General features: G+C 44.9%; 1 protein-coding gene and 1 pseudogene across 1 annotated transcript; both read left to right on the forward strand.

Annotated features, from left to right (window-relative positions):
- Positions 1 to 1,312: 1,312 nt before the first annotated feature.
- MRPS23 (mitochondrial ribosomal protein S23) lies at positions 1,313 to 6,131 on the forward strand. The gene is made up of 5 exons (XM_088802142.1): positions 1,313 to 1,469; positions 2,017 to 2,187; positions 4,332 to 4,409; positions 4,620 to 4,746; positions 5,131 to 6,131. Exons 1-5 carry the CDS (start codon positions 1,426 to 1,428, stop codon positions 5,281 to 5,283), a joined length of 573 nt encoding a protein of 190 aa, XP_088658268.1. The 5' UTR covers positions 1,313 to 1,425; the 3' UTR covers positions 5,284 to 6,131.
- On the forward strand, positions 2,380 to 2,537 carry LOC148756502 (U2 spliceosomal RNA; annotated as a pseudogene).
- Positions 6,132 to 19,769: the final 13,638 nt, after the last annotated feature.

A 19,769-nucleotide genomic window follows, 5' to 3' on the forward strand; every position in this document is an offset into this window, starting at 1 on the left:
CCCCTGGGGCTTCACTTTCTAATCTACAAAGAAGATAATAATAGCTACCTTGTAGGTAGGTGTGTGGATTGAGTGAGCTAACACAAACAAGCAGTAACTGCTCATCACACATTCCTTTCCTCCTCCTCACCAGCCTCCCACAGAGCAGGAGAACTCTTGGATGATTTGGCACGCTTTCTTGCTGACAAAGATAATGGGCTCCTGGGAGACATTTTGTGTGCATGTGATTCAAAACACTGGATCAAAAAGTTCAAATATAAATACAAACTCTTTATAGGTTAAACTCTTGAGGGATAAATAATTCTCCCTTCCCCTCCTGCGATTTCACTGGAGATAACCAATGTTCACAACCTGGTGTGTCCTTCCACAAGTTTGTATCCTCATACAAACACAAATGCATACACTGTAAATTGTTTTCTTTTTTAACAGGTTAGGATACCATTAAAGGCATTTCTCTGCAACATCCTTTTTCATTTAACTATAAGTAACGGGCATTCATATGCATCTAACCCGTTTACTTTAATAGCTGCATAGGGTTCTGTAGAATATGTGAACCATACTTTTCCAGCCATTTGCCATTAGACATTATTATTTTTTTTGGCCACTACAAACAATGCTGCAATGATTATCCTTGCACAAATATCCTCACGAAATCGTGCTTTAATGTCTATGGGGATACTCTATCCGAGGTATGATTGTTGGGCCAAAAGGTAGCCCTGAGAGGTTACTTTCCCCAGATTTTTGGGTTTCCTTTCTCGGAATTTATTCCGGGCACTTTCACTTTTCAAGTTCCAAGGAGGAGCTAGCCAGCGACGCCTCCCGGGGAGAAAATACTAGTGTCCTGCAGCACCCCTATTAGAGCGTATGCAGATGGAGCTCCAGGGCCCAAGGGTTTAGTGGGGAGCGCTGTGACCCTGGGCAAGTGTCTGCCTGCTCCTCCCCAGGCCTCGGTTTCCTTCTGCGTAGTCTGTGGCTCCAACAACGAGTAGGCGCAGTCGGGGCCTAGTGCTGATGACCTCCGGGCTGGCTCCCCCAGGACGTGGGCTGCGCCTCCCTCTTCGCTCCCCGTCATCTGTCCTCCGCGCCGCCCCACCTTCTCGAGGAGTTGGCTCAGTGAAGCCAGAAAGGGTAAAGCAACCAGCATAATAAATCCCTCTCCTACATCGGTCATGTATTGCTTCTGCCGGGCTTTCGCTCCCTCCTTTTCGGCTCGGCTATCGATTGTTCCGGTCTGAACCTGGCCAGCGGCCGAGGAGCGCGCCAGTTCGGCCCATCCTTTGCTTCTGCCTGGCTCCGCTTTCCCTTCGGGGCTGTGGTGTAAGCACCGAGATCCTCGGCTCGGCTAGCAACTTACTCCCCCTGTGCCTGCCGCTGGCGCTTCCGGTTCCTGTAGCCAGTAACTGTGCTGGGTCGGAGGCGCTCGCCATGGCGGGCACCCGGCTGGAAACCGTGGGCAGCATTTTCTCGCGGTGAGTACTCGGAGCCGGGGTGCGCTGAGGATGCTCCGCCCGGGAGGGGCCTCTCAGCAAGGCACGCCCTTTCTTGGGTGGGTGTGAGCGGGGTGAGACTTTCTCCAGGGTGCAGTGTCTGAGCCGGGAAGGCTCTCATGTGCTTTCTCCTGCTACTGAAGAGCTGTGCTTGACTTCACTCCTTGAACTTATTCACGTTCAAGATTGCAGCTCTCCCCCTCCTCGACTGGAGGTCTCTAGGAAGAGGAAAGGAGGAAGCAGCGAATGGCTGGGCTGGTCCGTCTTTGCGTTTTCCTTGATGGGGCGGAGGCCGGGAGGAGGGGTGGGATGCATATAAGAAGATAGAAGGACTTAAGCGCTGAGCATTGTTAGGTTGGTTATGAATATGAAAATCACTCATTGTGGGTGGGAAACACCCCTGTTCTGCCCTCCTTCCGGTTCTGTCTTGCGGATTCCGTGATCCCGTTGATGTCCCAGCTGTGGCTGGACTGAATCAGGGGCTTAGACAAGCTGGTGTAACTGCCTTTCCTTCTTTTCCTTCCTTAAGGACGCGGGACCTGATTCGGGCTGGGGTTCTGAAGGAGAAGCCCCTCTGGTTTGACATATATAACGCCTTTCCCCCGCTGAGGGAGCCGGTCTTCCGAAGGGCCCGCCTGCGGTATGGCAAAGCCAAAGCTCCGGTGCAGGACATTTTCTACCATGAGGATCTAATTAGAGCGTGAGTGCGAAGCCCACATGGTGGACAGGAGGCAGCAGAGCTGCAGAAGGAAAGGTTTAACTAGCGGTTGGGTAACATAGGAATTGAGTTGGGGCTTGCCCTGCAGAGAAGATCTGGTAAATCTCGCCAAATTAGGGAATCAGTGCACTCCACCGTGTGAGGGAGATAGAAGTTCTGAGAAATCTGGAGCCCATCGCTTCTCGGCCTTTTGGCTAAGATCAAGTGTAGAAATCTGGAGCCCAGTAATTGACTGGTCATTGCAATTATAGCTACCTGTTTCTGTGTGTCTGTTTTTCAGCAGGCACGATGCTAAGCCCTAACAAACATTATCTCTTTTAGGCCTTAACTCTAACCTGCAACGTCGGTATCCTCTCCATTTTAGTCATGAGGACTCTGGGGCTTAAGGACATCAGCTCACTGGGAGTTCACTGACTAAGCCCTTTCCCTCAAATACTGATGTTGCTTAGTGTTCAGTATCTAGAATTTATACGGTTTCTTTTCTCTTAAATGTTAAGGTCAAAGTTTGTGCTTAATTGACGTTAATACACATCCCTTATCCTTACCCCTCTTCCTGGATGTAAGAAAGCAGAATTTATAAATTAATTATGTTCTCTGTTGAGGTTCAGGCACCTTTCATTTGAGGAATCTTTTTTTTCTTTTTCACAACACTCCTTTGAGGTAGAACAAGTATGGTCTTACTCTACTTGAAACTTTTCAGGGTTGGACGCAAGATTTTTGAAGCATTAAATACTTCTTCAGCACTTTTCTGCCCAAGTCCATTGGATGCACTTGGTCAGGATGCTTTCCAGGTTCATTTCTACATTAAGATCATTTGTACTCCAGTGTGGATAGCATTTGGAACTGGGTGATAGGTCATTAGACAATGTGGAATGTTTTATAGCTCTTTCTTTTATTACTATTAATGCCAAAATAATAACACCTTGTGTTTTAATTGTTTTTTGAATCATTGTTGCTTTTTTTGGTGTATTTTATATTTTTAAGAACTTATAACAACAAACTAAATTTCAGATGTATCAAAACCTAAATGGAAATAGTGAAATCATAAAAGTACTAGAAGAAGACATGAGAGAATTTTTTAAATAGTCTGAGGAAGGCCTTTCTAAGGATGACATAAATCCCAGGAGCCATAAGTGAAAACATCAAAGTTTTCTGTGCAAAAAAATTACCGTAAGCAAAATCAAAAGTTAGCTAATATACTGGGGGAAACATTTGCAACACATATGACAAAGAGCTATTTACACTGTTATAAAGTTTGCTTATAAGTCAGTAAGAAAAAGACCAAGTGGGAAAATTGGCAAAGAACATGGACAGGTCAGAGAAAAGGATATTCAGTTTTCTTTCAGACGTGGTCAGATGTTCAGTTTGTTTCATAAGAAAAGCACAACTACTGTGATTATGATTTTTCACCTATCAAATTGACAAAGATCAAAAAGTTGGAAAATATAATTTGGTCAGGGTATGGGGAAGTAGGCACTCATACATTACTGGTGTGAGTGTAAATTGGCACAGCTGCTGCAGAAAGCATTTTGGCAATTTGGAAGGCCAAATTACAAATATAGATACCTTGTCCCAATAATACCACTTTTATGAATTTATTCCACAGCTTTATTTGTACAGTCCAGTAGAAATTAAAGGCAATCATTGCAGCGCTGTCAAGAGTAGCAAGAGACTGGAAACAAAGTACATGCACTGCTGGTTTTAAATGATTCCTAAGAAATATTAAGTAAAAAAGGCAAGGTGCAGAATAGTGTTTACTATCCTTGCTTGGGGTTAAACAGTGTGGCTGGAGACAGGGAATGATAGATGCATATATGCTTGTATATTAGAATTTTCCTGGGGATACATAGGAAACTAGTTAGGATTACTTCCTGGGATGGGGACTGGGGGGGTTGGGGTACAGCGTGAGGAGGAATGTTACTTTTCCCTGGATACCTTTGTGTAACATTTGATGTATTTACCATGTGCGTGCATTACTTATTTAAAAACAAAAATGAAAACTGTTAGGCCCAGGCTATGTAGGTCATGTTATACATGTTTCCTCAGGGCCTAGCAGTTATTCTTTATTCTGTTCTTGGCGATGATGTATAATTGGAGATTTACATTGTGTTGTTTGTATTTCCCAGGAAATTTTATTCAGCCTATGGATCTGGTCAAAAAGCTTTTGATCTGTTCAATCCAAACTTTAAGTCTACCTGTCAACGGTGAGCCATGTTATAAGTCCTGGGTGACTTTTTTTTTTGTCTTTTAAAGGATTTAGTTATCAGTTTGAGGAGTTTTGTTGAATTCCATTTGAGGGGGGGAAAAACTGTTCCTATGGAAAGATCTGTTAAAGGAATGCTTGCTACTGTGTAATACCATGTCTTGACACCTCTCGGTATATACACCTAAGATGTGACTCCTTGGAATTCCAGGTTTGTGGAGAAGTACATTGAGCTACAGAAACTTGGAGAAACAGATGAAGAGAAGTTATTTGTGGAAACAGGGAAGGCTTTATTGGCAGAAGGTGTCATTTTAAGACGAGTAGGAGAAGCAAGAGCTGTGAGTATTTTATTAAATAGTATTTTATTTATTAGGATTAGTTGTCTGTTTGTTAGAGGTGAAAGGAAAGCTTGGTTTTCTTTTCACAACCTTGGCTTAGTTCCTAAACTCTAGGTCAAATAGTCTTAGATGGAATATACTGGAATTTTGTGGTAATGACTTGAGACTTGGAACAAGTGGATTGTCATTAGGGCTTTTGAAATTGTGCTTTTATGGAGATTCTTATCATGTTTATTGTTTGTTATAACAGAATTTGACCTGAAATACTAATGTTAAGTTTTTGACTCAGTGATAGAATGTGTCTAAGTCAGATAGCCTCAGCCAATTACTTGAGTGAAAATGATAGCATCTGTGTGACGTACTTTTTTTGTCTGGTTTTCTAAGCAACAGGAAGGTAGTCACGTTTCCTGGAAATCTGAACCCACGGGTGTCAAACCCCAAACTGTGTTGGAAAAAAAACAGCCTCTGAAAGGAGTTCCACAGGACCAGCATTCGGAGGCACCTGAAGAACAGTCGAAAGGTCTCTCACCTCCCTGAAGAGCTTGTATACCATGTATCCTGACATCCAAACTGTATTCACTAGATGAATATTGAACTGTTTTTAACAGCTGAGCTGTGTAAATGTTTCTGAATCTCTAAGGCATTATGTTTGCCTTCTTTTAGTTCTGATTCCTAGGTTGTCATAAAGCTCAGTATCATGGTTTGAAAGAAGCAGTTCTGTGAACTTTGATGTTAGGGTGGTATTAAATAAAGAATTCCCTAGCTGCTTATAAAGTAAATTTACTTTAAAATTGTAAATAGCATGAGGAAACCTTTGTAAGTATTGTTTGAATGAGACTCATGCTGAGGAGGTTTGCTTGGCTTTTGGTGTTAACACGTGGGCTGGTTACACTTGGTTCTCTGGTATGTTTCTCTTCTCTGGATCCACCAGACTTTCACTTGCACATGTAATGTGACCCTTCGTCCGCTGTTTCTGTCTGCAAATAATCTTTGTACTTTTTGCTGTAGAATATTGATCTTCAACTTGAGAGGCCAAAATGAAGTGTGCTTTGCGGCAAGAGTGGGGACCCATCATTGATGACAGCCAAAGGTCAAAACTATATGAACTGAATGTGCTAGAGACAGCATAGGCCTGCACATAGTAAGCTGCTCAGTAAAGATTTGTTGAATAAATAATTACATCCAGCTAAAGACTGAATCGGGATGACATCTCTGTAGGTAACTATTGCCAAGAGAGGGCCAGCTAGTTTAGATGATGGCTTTCCATCCGCATCCACCTGCCTTCCTGGTGTCCAGGTGTGCTTATTGACTGTCCTTGCTGACTGTCCTGCTTTCTTTATTTCTGTAGTTTTTATTAAGTAAATAAAATATCCCTTATTTTAAAACTCGTGTAGCCCTTCTACCCTATGTTCTTTGTGTACAGTCTCTTCCGTCTCCTGGTAGACTAAGGGTGGGGCACACATCTCACAGCCTGTACACCTCTGTGCCCCTTCCCATGGGTGCTCACACAATGGTAGGTGAGTGAGTACAGAGGCAAAAGCAGTTCTCAGCTGTGCTGTTTCTCTCTCCCCCCCACCCCCATTTACCACTGTTTTAAACAATTTCTCTTTTTTGGGGACTGCTTTACTTTTAGATGGGGAAGTAAATTTCACCCATTCAACAATATTAGGCAGCCGTTAGGTTCCAAATGCTGGGCCAGTACAGTATTTGGAGGAGGATTTAAGCAGGTAGAGGAGACAGTTCTGTTCTCAGAGGCACAATTGGGGTCACTTACTACCTCTCTAAACTGTGTGTTTCTGAGGCAGTTTCTTTGTCATAGTGATGAAGAGATTTTTAAAAAGCTATTTGTTGCATAATTCTTAAAAAAATGTATAAATGCACATGGTTCATAATATAAAGGTGAAAAGCCAGTCTCCCTTCTCCCCCGGCCCCCCAGCCACCATTTTCCCTCCCAGGAGGCCACCACTATCACCATTTCCTTTCCAGACATATTCTGGGCATATGTATGGGGACACTATATATACTGTTCTGTACCTTGTTTTCCCACTTAATATGTCTCAGAGATCCTTTGTGTGGACACACAGTGATTTAATCAGCGCCCAGCTGACAAAAGTGTTTTATTCTATATTTTCTTGTGTTGCAAATAGGCTGGTGTAGCTGTGGGGTGTATTCCTAGCAGTGGTATTGCTGGGTCAAGGAATAGCTCATCTTCAATTCTGATGTTATCCTCCATAGAGACTCTGCTGGACGTTTACCTAATGTTCAAGCCTCAAAGCCCTTCTCAAGCTGCTTCCAGACTGCACTCACGCACTTCACTGCGTGCAGTTGGCACACCTGGTCCCCTGTTAGTGCTCCTGCCTGATTTACCCTGGTCTTCCATTCTGGAGAGGTAACTGTCCTCTCCCACTTCAGAGTGTAAACAAGGACAGAAATTCTTATTTATCTCCACTGAAGCATTAAGCAGCCTTTCAGGACTAGACCCGCCATGTGGGTTTGCTGAGCTGAAGCCGAGGAAGTCACAGAGGAAGGCACGTGTCCAGGTTACAGTGAAGTTTGCATAAGACAGGCCTAAAGATCTGGATTCTAGTTCTGGTTACTCCAGTGTTTGCTGGTGTGGCCTCATGCCTGTCACAGTCTCAGACTACAACATAGGGATAATGTTTTCCTCTGGGGCTTCCATTTAGTCCTGTGAGAATTGAGATAATGCAAAGCTCACTTGTGGTGTATGCGACAGGAGCTTTTATTACTCTTAAGTAGTAGTGGAACAGATTTCAATAGGATGGGGTCTGATCGTGGTAGCCCCAGTAACTACACTAGTTCAGCTGGGTGTAAGAAAGTTTGAGCAGGGAAGTAAATCATGAAAGCAGGGTCAGGTCGCAGGAAGATTTGCCCGATGTGATACAAAGATGATGGTTGGGGGAGTGGGAAGGAGAGAGGGAAGAGGAGACATGTTGGAGAGACTTTGGTCTCTCAGCAGCCATTCCAGTTGGAGGCAGAGGTTCCAAGATGACAAACCCAAGTGACCAGAACAATAGGAGCTTCTCTAACAGCAGCAAGGTGGGGACGAGAGCTTCGGTTTTTAACATACTGAGAGGTGATGGTGCAACGTCCAAGTGGCAGACAGAGAGACAGTTTAGCTGTCTGGGAGAAGGGGAGGGAATCTCTAGCACAGGGTAAGCGTTGGAACCAGGAGACTGACCGAGCTTTCCCAGGGGAGTGTGGAGAGACCCAGACGTTGGGGGCTGAGCCAGGTGAATGCTCTCAGTTAAAGGACAGGAGGAACAAGAAAGTCGGCAAAGGAAAACAGGTCTTACATCTTCCAACACCTAAATCGCGAGGCCCATAAGTGGTTGGATTCACCAGATTTCATAGCATTCTTCCTTTGCTTTTGTTGGGTAGACCTGATCCTTAATCATGTGCCCTTAAAAGGCAAGCCCACTTCTTCTTGTAATTTTGTATAATATTTAGTGTTGTGTTCTTGGATAATGAAAGTGGTATTACAGAAAATCTGTGCCTCCAAGCAATTCTTAATTTTGTTAAAATGATTCTCTAAATAAATGATGGCTCGCCACTTAAAAATGTTCAATGGATTCTTTTTTTTAAACAGAGTCATTCCAGTGGGATGATAAGATTTTCTCTGAGGCTAGCACTGGTACCTGCCTCTTGTCTTGGGAATCCAGACAAGGCACACCAGAATTGTGCGGCCTCATCCATCCTTCTTGGCTCTCAGCTATGACCAAGCCTGACTCAGAACTGAGCTGGCCGTTTTCCTGACTACATAGGAGCTAGGGTATATGACACGGCTCCAACAGTGTAAGCAAGCTGGCCTCAGCCAGAGGACTGAGGAGCTAGGAACGAGGGAAGGTGAGTTGGGTGGGTATGTGTGGGGATGGTGATGTTATTCTTTTGTTTCTGGTTTCTATGTTCCTGAGCGCTATTCCAGAACAGCCAAAAGGTGGAGGACTGGCTGGCCGGGTTAGTCATGTGTTTTGGGTCTTTGACGGTACTCAGTGAGATGGATGCCTGAGCAGGTTCAGTGAGCAACTTGGTGGAGGTCACCTTGGCTGGTGGAGGAAGGGCACCTGCTCTCCTGTGGAAAAGACAGGAAATGGCTTTCATGTCACTCCTAGGGTAGCGCTCAGTGTGGTAGGCAGGTCTCTGATTGGATGATTCCAGTACTGGAACAGTTTCTGTGGAGATGCTGAGCCAGACAAGTGGTTATTGCTGCAGCACGAAAATGAGAAGGTTGCTAGGGGAAGGCAAAGGAGGCAGGAAGTTAAGTGTTATGTCCCCTGTAAAATGTTGCTGCCACTGGCCTCCCTCCATCTGTGCAGATTACAGAGAGAGGATTTTTGTTGAATTCTAGCTGACAATGAAATTACATTTTGAGTCTAGTTTTGCCCCCGATGGATGCTTTTCTTGGACTGGAACTTAAATGTCAGTCACCTGACCTTCTAGTGGCTCAGTTCTTTTAATTAAAAGATGGTTCTAAGCAACATCCAGTAGTGGTCTCTTTATTATTTATCAAGCATTTTCCTTCCAGCAGTTAGTGAAAGGTCAGTGGCTTCCACAGATGCTTTGTTTTTGGTGAGCAGCTTAGATGAAAAAGATATACAATCAATCCCTTCTCCCTCCTGTTTGCTCATGGGCAGGACACTGTTTAATAGTCATTGTGGCATTTAGGATCGCAGACCTCTGAAACATGCAGAAAAGTGCATGTGCATCCCTCGCTACTGACCATTTCTCCAAAAGTAAACATCACGTTGTGATTATGGTTAATGATGAGATATTGATTGTTTGAAAATGTCACCGCCTGGGACCATTGGCCCCAGCACCACTAGATGGCGCTGCACTCTCGTGCTGTTCAACCACAATAATTTTATTTCTTTGCCTCTGGGTACCTTGCCTTTCAAGGTTGGCGAGTGCCCTTGTAAAATAATGTTCTGGCTGAGATTTTTGGAAGCTGAGGTCCTGGGGTGCTGGGGATAGGGTGAAGATGGAAGCAGTTAGGCCGCAGGACAAATGACAAAGGCAGGGGTTAGAACGGGGAGGTGGTGGTGGAACCAGCACTGTTTACACCATAATAGCAGGAGAGAAAGGAGCTAACTGTGCTGAGCCCCTGGAGACTCTGCCCAGAGCAGTGTTTTCTTACCTTCTCCCGTCAATGACACATCTGTGAATTTGCTGTGGAGACGGAGAGAACAGTGCGGGCAGGGAGGCAGTGGGGAGTAGTGGAAAAAACCCAGGTCTTGGAGAGACAGACCTGGGTTTGAAACTCTGATCAGTTGCTTTGTCTCGTGACATCAGGTGAGTTAGTGAATAACTTGAGCCTCAATTTCCTTATCTGTAAAACTAGAATACTAACATCTACCTCCTCATAGCTATATGGCTTCAATGAGAGCATGAACCAAGTTCTTGGCACCTCTGCCCTCAGTGCTGGGGAGGCGCTCGGCAGCTGTTGATTCGCACGGGGGCGGAGACGAATGTGCATTAGATTAAAATGGAGAAGAAACGTACACATGGCATTGTGTACCTTTTCACCAGCCGCTTGTTTAACCGCTTATCTTTTTCAATCCCTTCCCCTAGCAGTTTCTCCTTTCTGTTCTTCAAACCTTCTAGCACCAAATCAGTCAATCAATCAATTATTAAAAAAAAAAAAAAAAAGACAAAGGAGGAAACCAAAGAACGTCTTGGGAAGTTGTTCATTAGTGGAACTTACCAGTGCTGGTAGCTTTCACTGAAAAACTTGCTTTTATTTATTGATAGTTATTTCTGAGGCAGATTGTGTGCGTGTGTGTGCGTGTGTGTGTGTGTGTGTGTGTAGAAACCAGTATCTTAATGACATTGCTTCTGTCTCTTTCCTTCCTTATTGATGCTCCCCCTGCCCTCCTTGAGATAAATTTTTCTCCTTTCTCCCCTCTGTGCTCCAGATTGTGGAGGGAAGCCAGAGGGTCAATACCTAGAGATCCAACAAAGAAAACGGGTCCAACATCAGAGACCTTGTTCCTGGGGCTCTTGAGTTGCCCAGCATTTGAGGCAGGAGTTTCTGGAACTCTGGTCTTCCTAGTAAAAGGCAGTGGGGATCCCAGGGCTGAAATGGCGAGTGGGATGGGAGAGAGGTCTGGAGGGCCAGAAAGATCTGTTCATGTCTTTCCTACTGTCCTGTATGTTCTCACTCCATTTGACCCTGGTCGGTCTGCAGGTAGGCAGTGGGACCCCTCTGCTTCTGGAATGCTGGGCCAGAGAGCAGAAGAGCAGAGGCTGCCAGCCAGGCACGTTACGGAGGAAGAGATCTGGCCGCTTTCCCCTCTAGGTCTCAGTTGAAAGAACCGGATTCAGATCCTGGCGTGGCCATTGCCTGTCTGACCATGGCTTTGGGCAAGTCCCTTAACCCTTCTGAGCCACACTGAGTCCCAGCACAGAGTCTGAAGCCTAATAGATCTTTGAAATTGTATTTGTTGAGTGAATGAATAAACAAAGGAGTGATTTTTCCCATCTAAAACACGGGGATAAATAATCCGCAGCAAGTACGTTTTGGGGTGCAGAACCCAAATGAGATGCTGGTTGTTTGTGGCAGAACTTTATAAACTCTCAAGCCTTCTACAGTTACTCAAAATAAAGATGTAGGGATGAAGAGAATGGCTGTGGAGCTGCCGGTGCTCGGCTTCCCCTAGAAGGAGAGCAGGGCCAGGGGCTGTGGACTCAGGAGAGGTGCAGTAGCCGAGATGACTGGTCTAGTCTCTGCCTGCCACCGAATTCTGCAGGAAATGCCGGGTTGTTTTTCAATCCCGCTCCTGGGGTGCCCAGTTTAAACCCTAAGCATGCTCAGGATTATCTCTTGAATATAAAACACGAAGAGAGGACAGTCCTGAACTTTATTACCAGCTTCCCTTGACTCCCGCCAGGTGAGGTGAAATGGCCCTGCTCCATCTCAGCAGCGGGTCATGGCCTCTCACCCTCCTGGAGCTTATCCTCTTCCTCAGGCCTGGCTTCCCCTTGGGACCCATTCCCCTGCCCTTGCGTATATGTCACTTTGGTTCCTCAAGACTTCTGGCCTCCTATGGATATAGCTCAAGGGATACTGGCTTGTGTTTCCACTGCTGCTGGACTCAGCACCGGCAGGGTCCCCCTTTTCAGACTGAGCAGAGGGAGGGCTCCGTGCCCTGTCGAAGTCTGGCTCACCTCAGTGAGTGTACCTGAGCCCTGTCTCCTGGTTTCCCTGTCTAGCCACACTCACGGGGCTCTTGAGGTTAGAACAAGAGGCAGTCATCTTACTCCCAGAAAAGTTCCAATTCAAATCCTCACAAGACAAAACCCATCTTTGGCAACCCTGCCACATCCCTAACTTTCCCACTTTGGGATGTGAGAGAAGAGAAAGGGGCCGTGTGAGACCGGCCAGATGGGTGGGAGGGGTCTCGTAACCTGAGCTGCAGGCAGACAAAGGACATCAGAATACCGGAATGTGTGCCTTGGGTCCTGCAGCCGTGTCTCTCCTGGTTTTCTGGGCAACTCACCTCCAATACAGCATGTTCTCAAGATTTATTCCTTTCCTTTTGATTATTGAAGTGCCTCGACTGGCTTCTTAAAAGAACCACTTTGAATACCTGTAAAGCCAAGAAGGTCAAATTTAGGAACATCTCATCTGCAGGACTTAGTTCCCCTGAGTTGTCGGCCACTTGTAATTAATATTAATGAAAGATAGATGACAGATGCTTACTGCTCAGCTAACACATGCCTTGCTAAGCCCCAAAGGGGTTATTTTAAGATCTAAAGGACTTCAATGTACTTCACTGTCACGTTGAACAGAATAAAACTTTCAGGGTATAATCAAGATTGCTTATACATGAGAACTCAGTGACCCATAGGCAATGTCTGCATTAAACAAAAAAGAACTGAGTGTTCCATCATCGCTTACTGACATTTAAAAATAACTCTTTTAGCCCCACACTGAGGCAGACAATGGCATGGGACAGGAGATGCAGCACTGGCAAGACTCCTGGAGACCCCAGCCCGGCTCCAGCTAATCGGTCACGTGACTTGGAACGCCGTTACATCTTTCTAGCCATTTATAAAATAAGGGGCTTGACCTGTAAGACCTCCGAAGTCCTATTCTTTGGGTCTACAAGTCCAAGAAGAGCTGCAAAGATGGGGAGAATAAGCACATTCCAAGACTTATTGCATACTTATTTAAAATCTTCTCATGTTTTAAACTTTAATTATGGAAACACTCCTAAAGGTAGGATAGAATGATCCTCTAGAGGTTCATTATGTAGACTTACCCATTATTAATATTTTGCCGTATTTGCTCATCTATGTTTTTCCTAAAGGATTATAAAGCAAGTCCAGACATGACTTCTCTGAAAAAGAAAACCTTCTTATACATCAACACAATACCGTTACTAAGCCTCCCAAAATGGTAATTAACAGTAATTCTTTACTATCCCCTAATACCAGTCCATATTCAAATTTCCCCATAGTCTCCTGAACAGGCTTTCCACCTCCTCCTACCCCAAGCCTGTCCCTGGGGCCAGCCACTGTTAATCATTTCTGTTTTTGGTGCTTCTGGTGGTTACCTTCACACAAATAAGCAGTTTATACCACCGCTGCTTGCTTTACCAACAGCAGTCATTGTCTCTTGGCTTTCTGCTATGGTAGATGAGGGTTTGGCTAACTTACATTCTTCCTTCCTTCCATGGTGGTATATTTCCACCTGAATGCCTTTGTGTGTAACAACACTTAACTAAGGTTCTGTTTGGGGTTGAATTGTGTCCCCCCAAAAGATATGTTGAAGTTCTAATGGCCAGTGCCTGTGAACGTGACCTTATTTGGCAATCGGGTCTTTGCAGATGTCATCAAATTAAGATGAGGTCATCCTGGATTAAGATGGGCCCTCAATCCAATGACTAGAGTCCTTGTAGGGAGAGAGATTTGGAAGCAGACACACACAAAGAGGGAGGACAGCTAAAGGAAGAGATTGGACTGAACAGCTACAGAAGCTCCCCCTTGTATGCGGGGGTACATTCTGAGACCCCCAGTGGATGCCTGAAACCACAGATAGTATCAAACCCTATATATGCTCTGTTTTCTCCTATATATACATACCCATGACAAAGTTTAACTTATAAATTAGGCACAGTAAGATATTAACAACACCTACTACTAATAAAATAGAACAATTATAATATACTATAATAAAAGTTATGTAAATGTGGCATTATTAAGTAAAATCAGGGTTACTTTTGAGCATAAGCACTGTGATCCCACAATAGTCGATCTGATAATCCTGATTTCAGACTTCTGGCCTCCAGAACTGTGAAAGAATAAATTACTGTTGTTTTAAGCCACTCAATTTGTGGTAATTTGTTATGGCAACCCTAGGAAACTAATACGGTTCCTCTGCCTTTGGAGCATTACTACAAGGGAAAAACTCGATTTTCTACCTTCTATGTAGGAAGAATCCAGTCCTTCCCTACTGCGTGTTTCTTCCCTGTGAGTCTCCTTTACTAACATAAAACACTTTCCTTCCAGTCACCAAATGTGTATGTGTGTGTGTCTGTGTGGGGGGGGCGTTTTCCCCACAGCAAGCAATTCTCTGTGACACCAGCTGGGTATCCTACATTTAATTCAGTTCTGACCCTATCTACCTGGAGATAATGTCAGGTCCCATAGGTTAAGGGCTCAGTCCCACAAGACAGCGCCCCACCCCCAAATACACACACACACACACACACACACACACACACACACACACACACACACTTTAGATGCCAGTCGCGAGGCTTCTGACTGACTGGCTGTATAGATCAGAGGTTCCAACAACCCCTCCTTGGTTTCGATTAATTTGCTAGAGCAGCTCCCAGAACTCAGGGAACCACTTATGTTTATCAGTTTATTAAAGGATATTATAAAAGCTATACATGAACGCCCAGAGGGAAGAGATGTGTAAGGCAAGGTATGTGGGCATGGGCGCGGGGCTCCTACGCCCTGTCCAGGTGCGCTGCTCTCCCAGCACCTGCAAGGGTTTCAGGAGCCCTGTGTCAGGAGTTGGGGGCAGAGACCAACATACATTTCTTATTACACATCACAATTACATAAAATACGCCTCCATTTCTTGTTCCATGAACTACCTCTTGGCTCCCTACTTGGTAAGATGAGGATAACAACCAAACGTTTGAATCGACAGCCGAGGAGGGACACAGGGTCCGGGCAGAGAAATCAGAAGCAGCACGGGACAGAGGCCGGGTGCCTGCTGATCCCAGGGCCAGAACTGCTCCATCTTCTAAGCCTGGAGAGGGTTTTGAAGGTGTGTCCACAGCTCTGGGCCCCAGACCAGGAGCAGGAGTTTGCGGGCCTCCTGCCCAGAGTTCAGGTCACCTCATGCCTCTCCAGGCACCAGCCCCAGGATCTATCGGCCTGCTTTCCTCTTGCTTCACACAGTCCTCTGAAAATGTCTCAGACACTGGCCATAGAGGAGCACCCCTCATAGAGAAGCTTCTTCTGAGTTCTGCTGTGACAGTAAGCCACTGGCATGCATTGGGAGATGCTCGCAAGTGGTTGTGTGATGCTCCCTTTTTATTTTATTTTTCCTGTAGGAATGCTGTTAACCACCTTTCCCACTATGGAGACCATGGGAGAGGTTTCTTTCATATCGTTTTTTGGGGAGGGTTGGGGGTAATATTGGGGAACAGTGTGTTTTTCCAGGGCCCATCAGCTCCAAGTCCTCCGCTCCAAGTCCAGTCACCATTTTCAATCTTTAGTTGCAGGGGGCGCAGCCCACCATCCCATGAGGGAATTGAACCGGCAACCTTGTTGGTAAGAGCTCACGCCCTAACTAACCGAGCCATCTGGCCGCTCCTCTTTCACATCTTAATTCAAAGAAAACCTGTGCTACTTCTGAGCAACTGGGATGGTTTACTTTCATGGTCTTGGCAAATCTGGTATCTTAACTTCTCTCTTAGCTTTGGCTGTGAGGAAATTCAGAGTTAAATTTACAGTCATGTGCAGCTCTGATATAGGCGATTATGATGGCATTCGCTGTGATTATTGTGAAATAGTTCATTACAGAGAATACGGACATTACCGAGAATATAGCACAAACATCCACATACTCACCACCCAATGTCAGATGTAAAACTTAATACAAATGGAGCCCTCTGTGTACCCAGCCCCGATCGCATTTTCCCTCTTTCCCGCCCCTGTGGTAAATATCTGCCTGGACTTGGTGTTTATCCTTCCCATTTAAAAAACAGTAATTTTCCTCCAAATGTTTGCATCTATAACAAATGTACAGTACATTGTTTTGCATGTCTTAAAACATCGTATAAGTGATTTCATACTATTTGTATCCCTCTGTAATTTGTTCTTTTTACTCAAGAATTTTACTTAGAGCTTATCTGTGTTTGACACATGCAACTCTAGTTAATTCATTTTTCACTGCTGTATCGTATTCTACTATAAGATTAAACAAATAATTAGGTAGTGTTTAAGAGCATCGCCCTCGGGCAGAGTGCCAGGGCTCAAACCCTAGCTCTGACACTTACTAGTTCTGTGACATTGGGCAGATTACTTAACCTCTCCGTGCCTCAGTTTTCTCATTTCTAAAATGGGACTGATGACAGCACGCACCTCATAGAGTTGATGTAAAGATTACATGACTTCATAGACGTAAAACATGTAAAATATGCCTGGTTTATTGTGTATGCTATTTAAGAGCTGGCTATCATTGTTATATATTTATCAACCTGTTGGTGGGCATTTAAGTTTCCAGTTTTTTGCTGTCTCTGGGATGTTGTGTGCAGAGAACATTATTATACCTATTTCTTTGTGCATGCGTACAGGAAAGAGTTCCTCCAAGCAAGGGCATACACCTAGGAGTGGGATTGTGGGGTTGTAGGGTGCACCCATCCTTAGCGTTCTGGGTGATGCCAAGTTGCTTTCTAGAATGGTTGTGCTGATTTATACTCCCGCCTGGGTGCAGAAGTGTGCCCATTGCTCCCACCCTGGCCCATTCTTGGGGGTGTTTTTGTGTATTACTTTTGCTTAAACTTTCTTTGATCTTTCTTTCCCTTTGCGCAAATGTCCCCAGCTATTTATTTTTATCCTAGTACGTATTTCTCTAAGCATTCTTTGGTCTATTCACTTTCCTTTTTCTTATGAATGAAGCAGGATTTAAATACCCCAAAATTAGGGTCCACGGAATGAAGAGCAAAATACACAGGGGCTGCCTGCTATGCCAGCCCTGGTCCTACAGGTTTCCTGACTCTCAGGATTTGTGCAGGTTGCTGTTAGTCGTGGCTAACACTTGCTGAGTGCTTCCTATGTGATAGGTGTTCTACATACAGTATCTTGTCCAATCTCACAGCAACCCCATGGAATAGGACCATTATTCCCAGAACCTTGATCCCAACGAGGTGGTCTGATGCTGGAGTCTATGTTCTTAACCAGGGCCTCCTACAGGCCTGCTACTCGGTGAGGTGACTCAGATGGCACGTTGCACAACTCTAGGGGGCACCATTTGCACAGACTACAATGTGATGGCACCCCTTTGAGTCATGCAGTGCAGTGGCCCTGACCTTCTGCTAAGTAAGAACTTAAAGAAATGCTTTCTACCTATTTGACAGGCTTCGAGGGGTAGACCCCACTACACAAGAAGGGTCTTTTCTGTTTTGGATTTATAGGCCTTTCTTAAGGTCGTGGTTCTTTATGTTTTAAAAGCCTATTGGCAGGAGAGCCCTCCCACCTATATAAACATTTGTGTAGGAAGGGAGAGCGCAGCATGGGCCTCACGCGCTGACACCAACCATGTAAGGCATGGACTCAGCCACTGCTTGTGGCTTTCCCCTTGGCCCCCATGGACTTATTGAGCAATATATTATGAGTGTGCCTCACTCTGATGATGTGTTATGGATAAATCATTAAGGAGGCAGCTCACTGCGGTGATGTATTGGTGTAATAGATCATCAGAGTGAAGTCTTCTGCTGACATACGGGCTGGCTCAAAGGGTGGTGTCATTCAGGGAAGAATTAGCCCAGCAGCAGATCTGGCTTAATTACAGGATAAAAGGTTCGTGAATGATAGGCTGCAGGCGGCGGCACCAGCATTTTGATTCTTGATGTAAAAATATAATTGGGCTTCCTGAGAGAATTTTTGATGATTTTCAAACAGTCTCTGCTTTATCGCAACCGCACCACTGGCTATGCGGCTGCAGGGGGATCTCCAGGCCTTGTCCACACCTGAATTATTGTCATCCTTTCAGTGTGTAGTCACAGGACAAGTGAAGGGAGATCAAATCCAGGAGGCCTGTCTTTAAGGCCTTCAGAATGATGTCCTTAGCAACTGAACCATCAGACTTGAGTGATTTATTCAAATCATCATTAACTAAGGCCGTTAACTCGACTAGATCTGTGTTCACGTGTGTGTGTGGGGGGCCGGTGGGTGTGTGAGGACATCAGCATCTTCGGGATAATCATCGTCATCATGTTTATCAGACACTTAACATTGTGCTAAAGGCTTCGCGTGTATTATTTAATCTCATTTAATACATATGACAACATTGTGAGATCGGCATCATTATTATTATTATTATTCTCATTTTCCAGATGAGAAAACCAGCCAAGAGCTGGCATTATTGCCCAAGGTTGCACAGTTGCTCAATGGCAGAGCCAGTGAGCCTGAAGCTGGGGTGACTCTTCCCTTCCCACCCCCAGAGCCCCCATTCCTTTGAGGACCTTAAACCAGTGCTTCTGTGAACTGCAGACCTCACTGAGCACAGTTGAAGATGTGTTTGTGGAAAAATTGATTGTATGGTTTTAAGACACAAAAATCACACTTCAGGTATTAGTGGAGTCCCAAATTTGGTCTGAGTCGATTATTTCTTGAGAAGCTTATAGGATGAGACTTCCTAGCAATGGCGGGCTAAACTCTTTGAGCCAATTCTCCCACTGGAGACAACTATTTTGTTTAAAACTTTTATTTATTTAAGTGTGTTTTTCCAGGACCCATCAGCTCCTAGTCGCGTAGTTGTTTCAATCTAGTTGTGGAGGATGCAGCTCACAGTGGCCCAGGTGGGGATCGAACCGGCAACCTTGTTAAGAGCACCGCACTCTAACCAACTGAGCTAACCAGCTATCCCGGAGATAACGATTAAAGCTGCATAAAATATTTTTTGAAATCTTCTTAAATAGTATTCAATTGCTGACAAGACAGCAGAAAAATGACTAGGTCAACAGAGATGCAAGACTAGGAAACAGAGAGGTGAATGAACCCTGGGGCCACTTTTGCCCTGGGGGCTACTGATCCTGCAGGACCTGTAGCCCACTGGGCAGAGACAACAGAATGGAAGCCAGGAGCCAGCCCAAGGAGAGGAGGCCCTCTCCACAGTAAGCTGGGATCCCCAGATGAGGGTGACCCCATTCTCAGGGGAGGGTGACCCGGCAGTGGAGCAGTCTTCATGCAGAATTACAACCCGGGTTCCAATTACCCAGATTGTCACAGTTCAGGAAATCCCAGGCCTGGAATTTGGTTTAAGGTTGGCCCAGACTGATATGGCTCCAACACATTAGGGAAGAAGATCTCTGGGTTATAGGCACTTTTGCATGAGGCCTCATAGTTTTCCTATAAAGAATTTTTTAAATACTGGGTTATGGTCAATGATAACCCAGGCACACAGGCACACAAAGAAACCCAACTCCGTGAGGAGAACCGGCAAAAAAACAGGCAATACAAGCAGATCTATAAAGACTTTAGATATTGAAACCATTAGACTACAGACAATAAACGACTTTTGTTTCTTACGTTTAAACAAATGAAAGATAAGCTTGAAACTATCTTTTGAGAACAGAAAAGAATAAAAAAAGAAGCTGTTATAGGACAAATACGCAGTGATTTAGCCCCCGTTCTCCCCTCCGACTCCACCCTCCTGTCCCTCAAATAAGAAAGACATTCTGGGCAGCAGAATTCCTTATGGAAATCTCACTTGGCTTGGTATTAGGCAAACTAGAAAAGACATTGTCCTGCCCTCAATA

The sequence above is a fragment of the Rhinolophus sinicus genome, chromosome 12 (assembly GCF_057876585.1).
Source record: "Rhinolophus sinicus isolate RSI-liver-muscle chromosome 12, RSI-T2T, whole genome shotgun sequence".
In the NCBI taxonomy this organism is placed as follows: Eukaryota; Metazoa; Chordata; class Mammalia; order Chiroptera; family Rhinolophidae; genus Rhinolophus; species Rhinolophus sinicus.

Bases quoted from the DNA above. Each gene is read 5' to 3' on its own strand.
- MRPS23 (XM_088802142.1), top strand. From the start codon at position 1,426: ATGGCGGGCACCCGGCTGGAAACCGTGGGCAGCATTTTCTCGCG. The intron at 4,410-4,619 runs GTGAGCCATGTT...TTGGAATTCCAG, and splicing joins TTTAAGTCTACCTGTCAACG to GTTTGTGGAGAAGTACATTG. The intron at 4,747-5,130 runs GTGAGTATTTTA...TGGTTTTCTAAG, and splicing joins GAGTAGGAGAAGCAAGAGCT to CAACAGGAAGGTAGTCACGT.